The 9,558-nt window shown below is 40.1% G+C and overlaps 1 protein-coding gene across 1 annotated transcript in view; it reads right to left on the bottom strand.

Moving 5' to 3' along the window:
• The window catches only part of PRIM2 (DNA primase subunit 2), a 329,319-nt gene that overhangs the window by 285,727 nt on the left and 34,034 nt on the right, over positions 1-9,558 (bottom strand). Inside the window, exons 6-7 of the mRNA XM_032299377.1 lie at positions 274-324; positions 65-126 (exon numbers count right to left, since the gene is read on the bottom strand). Of these exons, the coding sequence (XP_032155268.1) occupies positions 65-126; positions 274-324 (113 nt within the window). The remainder of the gene's footprint in view (positions 1-64; positions 127-273; positions 325-9,558) is intronic.

Genomic DNA, 9,558 nt, shown 5'->3' with positions numbered 1-9,558 from the left:
CCAAAAGTGATACAGCTTAAGGAATCCAGAAAGCTGAGCAGCGAGCTCGAACAGCTGTGTATACGTTTGCATTCACCACGATGCTCTCATTCCTTAAGCAAAGTGTCATAATAGCAGCAAATCTGTCTGCCAACACAAAAGGGTATTATTAGGCCACAACTGTCCTGCTTCCCTGGATTTACAAAATTGTATTTTTTTATTTTCTCTATTTTCAGTTTTTCTGTAAGAAATAATTTCCATAGATTTCCATATAAATTAAAATCTCCCCCTTACCTTCCATAATCCAAACTCCATATATCAAGAGCCAATACAAAGCATTAAATGCTGAAAATAAAAGGAGAAAAATCTGCAACCATTTAGAAATGGCACACAAAAATTAAGAAGACTGCATAATGTAGTGTCTACAGTAACTTATGATTGCTTTTAATCACTTATTTATACCTCTTCCTACTTAGAAAGTGTTTTTAAATCCCCCACAGTTCTCTGAACACATTAGGTATTCACCGTCAGAGCTGAACTGAATTTAGCAGGCAGAAAGGACTGTCCATAATCTATGCTATGAAATACATTCATTAACTTGGTCTACTTTAAATTTTGGCAAACTCTAAGAGGCTAAGAGCACCACATAAAAACATCAACCAGGCAGCATCAAGATGGCAGAGAGGAGGCAACACGGAAGGCAGCTCCCAGCAAATGAGATGCAGAGGGCTAGAGGACTTCAGGATTCCAAATGAGGTGCCAGGCTCATTTCGGGGGTACTGGGAGGACTCTGAGTATAGTCCAGGGAAGGAGCCAAAGCAAGGCGAGAGCAGCCGAGGGAAGATGAACCAAGACAGGGTGGGGGCTCATCCCCAACTGGAAGGTGCACCTGGCTCGAAGGGTCGGGGGGGACTTCACCCATTCTGAGCTCCCATTCAGATCCTGTGCTTACCTCATCCCTGCTGCAACCCATGGTCCACAAGAGCCCCACCAGACTGAGGGGTGCCATGGGCAATGCAAATCAGCAACAGCTCGTGCCTGGTGCCTTAAGCTGTCAGCAGGACATAGGCGGAAGTTTGGACTAATGCCAGCAGGCCCAAACAACTGGTCCCACAGAAAGAGGCAGAGTTAAAAGCAGGGAAACAGGTCATAAGGCCTGGCAGGCCACACCCCCAACAAAACTCAAACTGAAGCTGGGGCACCAGATTGCTTGGCAGCAAATACACCAATTTCACCCCAACCAGGAAGATAGAGCTCAGGGAAGACGGGGCTAATTTCACCTGCAAACAAACCCCAGGGGAAGACCACCCACCCAGCGAACCGACTGAATCTGAGGCAGCCCAGCAGCCCTCTACAGGCCAAAAAAGATATAGGTCCAACCGCAACAGAAAGGATGTCCACTCAGAGATTTCTCCTGAAATTACCAACTTAAAAGATCAAAGGGAGATAAATCCATGAAGATGGGGAAAAAAAAAAAGTGCAAAAAGGATGAAACCATCAAAGACCAGAACACCTCTTCCCTTCCCAGGGATTACAACTCCTCACCATCAAGGGAACAAAACAAGGCAGAAAAAGAGTTTGACAAATTGACAGAAGCAGGCTGCAGAAGGTGGGTAATAACAAACTTCTGTGAGTTAACAGACCATGTTCTAACCCAACACAAAGAACTAAGAACCCTGAAAAAAGGTTAGACGAAATGCTAATTAGAATAACCAGCTTAGAGAAAAACATAAATGACCCAATGGAGCTGAAAAACACAACACGAGAACTTCACAAGGCATACACAAGTTTCAACAGCCCGCTGGTCCGAAGGTAGTGAGTTATCTCAATTGATTGTTCGCAATCAGTTACAGATCGAACTCCTTGTTCTACTCTTTCCCTCCTTCTCACTACTGCACTTGACTAGTCTTAAAAAAAAAAAAAAAAAATGTTTCAATAGCTGAATTAATCAAGCAGAAGAAAGGATATCAGAGACAGAAGATCGAATCAATGAAATAAAACAAGAAGGCAAGATTACAGAAAAAAAGGGTGAAAAGAAACAAACAAAGCCTCCAGGAACTATGGGATTATGTAAAAAGACCTAATCTATACTTGATCAGCATACCTGAATGTGACAGGGAGAAAGATTCCAAGTTGGAAAACACTCTTCAGGATATTATCCAAGAGAACTTCCCTAAATAACAAGGCAGGCCAACATTCAAATCCAGGAAATACAGAGAACACCACAAAGATATTCCTCAAGAAGAGCAACCCCAAGGCACATAATCATCTGACTCACCAGGATGGAAATGGAGGAAAAAATCCTAAGGGCAGCCAGAGAGAAAGGTCCAGTCACCCACAAACGGAAGACCATCAGACTCACAGTGGATCTCTCAGCAGAAACTCTACAAGCTAGAATCGAGTAGGGACCAATATTCAACATTCATAAAGAAGAGAACTTTCAATCCAGAATTGCATATCCGGTCAAACTAAGCTTCATAAGTGAAGGAGAAATAAAATCCTTTACGGACAAGCAATTGCTAAGAGATTTCGTCGCAACAAGACCTGCCTAACAAGAAGTCCTGAAGGAAGTACAAAACGGGGAAAGCAACAACCAGTACCAGCCACTGCAAAAACATACCAAATGGTGAAGAACGACGATGCAATGAAGAAACCACGTCAACTGACAGGCAAAATAGCCAGCCAGCAACAAATTCAAAGGTATTTTGAATTCAAAGGCAGGATCAAATTCAAAGATAACAATATTAACGTTGAATGCAAATGGACTAAATGACCCAATCAAAAGACAGAGACTGGCAAACTGGATAAAAAGTCAAGACCCAATGCTGTGCTACATTCAGGAGACTCATCTCACATGCAGAGACTCACACAGACTCAAAATAAAGGGATGGAAGAAGATCTACCAAGCAAATGGAGAGCCAAAAAAAAGCAGGGGTAGTAAACTTAGTCTCTGATAAAACAGACTTTAAACCATCAAAGATCAAAAGAGACAAAGAAGGGCATTACATAATGGTAAAAGGATCGATGCAACAAGAAGAGCAAACGATCCTAAATATATATGCACCCAATGCAGGAGCACCCAGATACATAAAGCTCTCATAAAGTTCTTAATGACCTACAAAGAGACTTAGACTCCCGCACAATAAAAGTGGGAGACTTTAACACTCCATTGACAATATTAGACAGATCAACAAGACAGAAAGTCAATAAGGATATGCAAGCACCACATCACACTTACTCTAAAATTAACCACATAATTGGAAGTAAATCACTCCTTAACAAGTGCAAAAGAACAAAAATCATAACAAACAGTCTCTCAGACCACAGTGCAATCAAATTAGAACTCAGGATTAAGAAAAGTACTCAAAACTGCACTATCATATGGAAACTGAACAACTTGCTCCTGAATAACAAATGGGTAAACAATGAAATGAAGGGAGATATAAATATGTTCTTCGAAACCAACAAGAATTTAGACACAAGGTACCAGAATCTATGGGACACATTTAAAGCAGTGGCTAGAGGAAAATTTATAGCAATAAATGCCCACATGAGAAACAAGAAGATCTAAAGTCAACACCCGATCATCAAAATTGAAAGAGCTAGAGGAGCAAGATTAAAAAAACTCAAAAGCAAGCAGAAGACAGGAAATAACTAAGATCAGAGCAGAACTGAAGGAGACAGAGACACAAAAAACCCTTCAAAAAATCCAGGAGCTGTTTTTTGAAAAGATCAACAAAATAGACCGCTAGCTGGACTAACAAAAATAAAAGAGAGAAGAATCAAATAGATGCAATAAAAAATGATAAAGGGGAGATCACCACCGATTCCTTAGAAATACAAACTACCATCAGAGATTAATACAAACAACTCTATGTACATAAACCAGTAAATCTAGATGAAATGGATAAACTCCTGGACACTTGCACACTCCCAAGACTAGGCCAGGAAGTAGTTGAAATCCTGAATAGACCAATAACAAGGTCTGAAGTTGAGGCAGCAGTTAATAGCCTTCCAACCAAAAAAAGTCCAGGTCCAGAGGGGTTCACAGCCAAATTCTACCAGACATACAAAGAGGAGTGTTACCATTCCTATTGAAACTATTCCAAACACTACAAAAAGAGGGAATCTTCCCTAACTCTTTCTATGAGACCAATATCATCCTGATACCAAAACCTGGCAGAGACTCAAATAAAAAAGAAAACTACAGGCCAATATCCATGATGAACATAGATGCAAAAATCTTCAATAAAACACTGGTAAACCGAATCCAACAGCACATCAAAAAGCTTATCCGCCATGATCAAGCAAGCGTCATCCTGGGGATGTAAGGCTGGTTCAACACGTGCAAATCTATAAACATAATCCACCACATAAACAGAATCAAAGACAAAACCACATCATTATCTCAATAGATGCAGAGAAGGCCTTTGACAAAATTCAACAGTTCTTTATGCTAAAAACTCTCAAGAAAGTAGGTATCAATGGAATGTATCTCAAAATAATAAAAGCTATTTATGACAAACCCACAGCCAATATCATACTAAACAGGCAAAAAAAGAAGCATTCCCTTTAAAAACTAGCACTAGACAAAGATGCCCTCTCTCTCACCACTCCTATTCAATATTATTGGAAGGTCTAGCCAGAGTAATTAGGCAAGAAAAAGAAATAAAGGCATTTAATTAGGAAAAGAAGAAGTCAAATTGTCCCTATTTGCAGACAACATGATTGTATATTTAGAAGACCCCATTGACTCAGCCCAAAACCTCCTTAAGCTGATAAGCAACTTCATCAATGTCTCAGGATAGAAAATCAATATACAAAAATCACAAGCATTCCTATACACCAACAACAGACAAACAAAGAGCCAAATCATGAGCAAATCCCATTTACAACTGCTACACAGAGAATAAAATACCTAGGAATACAACTAACAAAAGGATGTAAAAGATCTCTTCAAGGAGAACTACAAACCACTGCTCAAGGAAATAAGAGAGGACACAAACAGATGGAAAAATATTCCATGCTCATGGTTATGAAGAATCAGTATTGTGAAAATGGCTATACTGCCCAAAGTAACTTATAGATTCAATGCTATCCCCATCAAGCTACCATTGCCCTTCTTCACAGAACTGGAAAAAACCACTTTAAACTTCATATGGAACCAAAAGAGAGCCCGCATAGCCAAGACAATCCTAAGCAAAAAGAACAAAGCTGGAGGCATCACACTACCCGACTTCAAATTATACTAAAAGTCTACAGTAATCAAAACAGTATGGTACTGGTATGGTATCAAACAGAGATACAGACCAATGGAACAAAACAGAGGCCTCAGAAACAATGCCACACATCTACAACCACCTGATCTTCAACAAACCTGACAAAAACAAGCAATGGGGAAGGACTTCCTGTTTAATAAATGGTGTTGGGAAAACTGGCTGGCCATATGCAGGAAGCTAAAACTGGACCCATTCTGTACACCTTACACTAAAATTAACTCCAGATGGCTTAAAGATTTAAACATAAGACTTAATACCATAAAAACCCTAGAAGAAAATCTAGGCAACACCATCCAGGACATAGGCACAGGCAAGGACTTCATGACTAAATCACCAAAAGTGATGGCAACAAAAGCCAAAATAGACAAATTGGATCTAATTAAACTTAAGAGCTTCTGCACAGCAAAAGAAACAATCATTAGAATGAACCAGCAACCCACAGAATAGGAAAAAATTTCTGCAATCTACTCATCTGACAAAGGACTTATATCCAGAATTTACAAAGACTTAAAACAGATTTACAAGAAAAAAACCCATTCAAAAGTGGGTGAAGGATATGAACAGACACTTTTCAAAAGAAGACATATATGCGGCCAACAAACATATGAAAAAATGTTCATCATGATTGGTCATTCGAGAAATGCAAATCAAAACCACATTGAGATACCATCTCACGGCGGTTAGAATGGCAATCATTAAAAAATCTGGAGACAACAGATGCTGGAGAGGATGTGGAGAAAAAGGAACACTTTTACACTGTTGGGAGTGTAAATTAGTTCAACCATCGTGGAAGACAGTGTGGCAAATCCTCAAGGATCTAGAAAGAGAAATTCCATTTGACCCAGCAATCCCATTACTGGGTATATATCCAAAGAATAACAAATTGCTCCATTATAAAGACACATGCACACGTATGTTTGTTGCAGCACAAAGACCTGCAACCAACCCAAATGCCCATCAATGATAGACTGAACAAGGAAAACGTGGCACATATACACCATGGAATACTATGCAGCCATAAAAAATTACGAGTTCCTGTCCTTTCTAGAGACATGGATGAATCTGGAAACCATCATTCTCAGCAAACTGATACAAAAACAGAAAACCAAACACTGCATGTTTTCACTCATAGGTGGGTGATGAAGAATGAGAATACTTGGGCACGGGGAAGAGAACAACACTCACTGGGCTAGGTGGTTGGGGGGGGGGGGGAGAGGGGCGGCGGCAGGGGGGGAGAGGATGGGGAGGGATAACACTGGGAAAAATGCCTGGTGTAGGCGACAGAGCAGGGGAGAATGGAGGAATGGAGACAGCAAACCACCATGGCATGTATGTACCTATGCAACAATCCTGCAGGATGCTGCAATGTGCACATGTACATCAGAGCCTAAAATACAATTTAAAAAAGAAAAAGAAAAAGAAAAAGAAAAAGAAGGGAAGGGAGGGGAGGGGAGGGGAGGGGAGGAGCCTAAACAGCATCTCTCCAAAGAAGATACATAATGTCCCATAAACTCATGAAAAAATGCTCAAGAAAAAAAAAAAAAAACATCAACCTTATTATATCAGACCTTATACCTTATTATATTACTTTCCGGTGTCCTAAACATAATAAGCTATCTTTGGAAGAATTTAAAGGATTCTCAGACTCCTGGAAAATCTCTTCTTCAAAATGAAAAAGTCACAAACTTCTCAGCTATTTTTAAGCAGATTCGCCAATCAAATTTCTGAAAGGTAAACAGCATTTATCAACCATTTTCCTATTTCTATCCCTTCTAAGTAATCTGAGTTCCTCAGAGCTGTCTTCTCCACATACCTAATTATTAGAATTTCATTTTCCATATTATTAGTTTTTTGTTTTGTTTTGTTTTGTTCTGTTTGAGACGGAGTCTTGCTCTTATCTTCCACCCGGGCTGGAGTGCAATGGCACAATCTCAGCTCACTGCAACCTCTGCCTTCTGGGTTCAAGCCGTTCTCCTGCTTCAGCCTGTAATCTCAGAGTAGCTGAGATTACAGGCACCTGCCACCACACTCAGCTAATTTTTCTATTTTTAGAAGAGGCAGGGTTTTGCCAGGTTGGCCAGGCTGGTCTCAAACTCTTGACCTCAGGAGCTGCCCGCCTTGGCCTCCCAAAGTGCTGGGATGACAGGCATGCGCCACCATGCCCAGACTATTAAATTGTTAACAGTATCTTTCATTACATTTTATACAGTCTTTCCAAATCATGGTACAGTTGTTTTGAGGTATTTCGGATGCACCGTTTGTTATTTTCAGCTCAAACGCCAAGAAGCCAGAAGCTTTAGCTAAGCTACCAGTTCTAATTGTCTATCACTGCATAACAAACTATCCTAAAACTTAACAGCTTAAAGTAATAGCCATTGTATTACAGCTCTCAATTTTGATGGTCAGGTATTCAGAAAGGGTGCTGCGGGCAATGTGCCCCATGTGGCACCAAACGAGGCAACAGAGGTATTGAGCTGGTGAACAGATTAATCTGGAAGTTCTTAAGTGGCTCTACTCTCACGTATGGCACCTTAACAGGGATGCCTAAAAGGCTGGGCTCAACTAGAACTGTCAGCATGCTTCTCCAGCATGGCACTTACTAGTTACTGCCAGGTTTCAGAATGGATTTCTCCAACAAGTCTACTTTGAATTCTTAATGGCATCCCAGAGCTCCTGAAGACTGTGTACCAGAGAGAGAAAGTAGAAGCTCCTGGTTACTTAAAGTCTGTACACAGAAACTGGTACTCTGTCACTGCTGCCATACTCTATTTGTCAAAACCCACTCAAGTCAAGAGGTGGGCAGGGGAAAAATGAGGAGTTAGTATTTAATGGGTAATGAGTTTCAGCTGGAGAAGATGAAAAAGTTCTGGATATGAATGGGGATGGTTGCACAACAATGTGAATACACTTAATGACAAAGAACCGTACACTTAAAAATAGCTTAAAAGGTAAATATTATGTGTATTTAACCATAATTTTTTTAACCCACCGAGATTCAAGGGGTGATGACATAGATCCCACCTCTCAATGAGAAAACATCAAATAATTTGAGGCCATTTTTAATCCACTATACCAGCTAAGGTGATCTCCTAAAAGGCCAAATATTCATTTCATGTAAGCATATACACTCCTAAATATCTTTATTATTTATATAACACTTATAGCGAAAACAATTTTCACTATACTACCAAGAGAGAATATGAAATACTGGCATACTCATTCTTAAAGAACATAACTTATATTCATTCTTAACACTTCAAAAATATGCAATTTTAGCTACACTGACTTCAATTACATTGAATAATTGTTAAACCCGCATGAAAGCTTCAAGATGAGATAAAATTGAAAAATCTACTTGCAAATTTCAGACCATCTAGTTTGCAGCTGTGCCAGGTGTTAAAAAGAAACATCCCTCATGTTCTGATACCAGCATACCCCAGCAACCTTCTGGAAGGATTCTGAACTTCAGAGATTTACCACATACTGAATCTGGGAAATCTCAACAACCTGCAAATTTTTCTGTGCTTTACTGTTCTCCAGCATGTACTGAATCAAGACTTTTATTTTCCCACTCAAAGTCTGTCTAATAAGTTTTCATACAAGGTCAATCAGATGTCCGTAAGTACAAAATTAGTCAAAAGTGGTTTGAATCTTGAGTTTGTAGACGCAGTTTGCTAATCACACACGATTGCTTGATCCATCCATTTTATGAAGCTGTTAGCACAAACTAAGAAGAAACTACTGAGTATTTAAATTTTGCAATAAACATTCAAAAAGCCAAACAGTTTCTAGGGGGCTCAGGTAATGTATCTTCTGGGGAACATCTGTAGGTGGCTACTTCATTTATTTACTGGTTCAACCAACACATTCTGAGGACCTTATATAGGCTAGACATTGTGTTAGGTAATAAACAAGACATTAAGGGTCCTTTGCTCTCAGGAGACTTAGAGCTCACTACAAGACAGGTGGGTGATTATCCTCAAGTATAAGATGTACAGAGTGTTTAAGAACACAGAAGAAGCTAGCCGCGGTGGCTCACGCCTGTAATCCCAGCACTTGGGAGACAAGGCAGGCAGAACACGAGGTCAGGAGTTTGAGAGCAGCCTAGAAAACATGGTAAAGCCCCGTCTCTACTAAAAACACAAAAATTAGCCAGGTGTGGTGGCAGGCACCTGTAATCACAGCTACTAAGGAAGCTGAAGCAGGATAATCACTTGAAGCTGGAAGACAGAGGTGGTAGTGAGCCAAAATGGTGCCACTACACTCCAGCCTGGGCAACGAGAGCAAAGTTCTGTCTCAA

This window comes from Sapajus apella, unplaced genomic scaffold, assembly GCF_009761245.1.
Source record: "Sapajus apella isolate SASKATOON/1434 unplaced genomic scaffold, GSC_monkey_1.0 scaffold41, whole genome shotgun sequence".
Classification (NCBI taxonomy): Eukaryota; Metazoa; Chordata; class Mammalia; order Primates; family Cebidae; genus Sapajus; species Sapajus apella.
The sequence above is the reverse complement of the archived record's forward strand: the minus strand, read 5'-3'. Positions and strand labels throughout refer to the sequence as shown.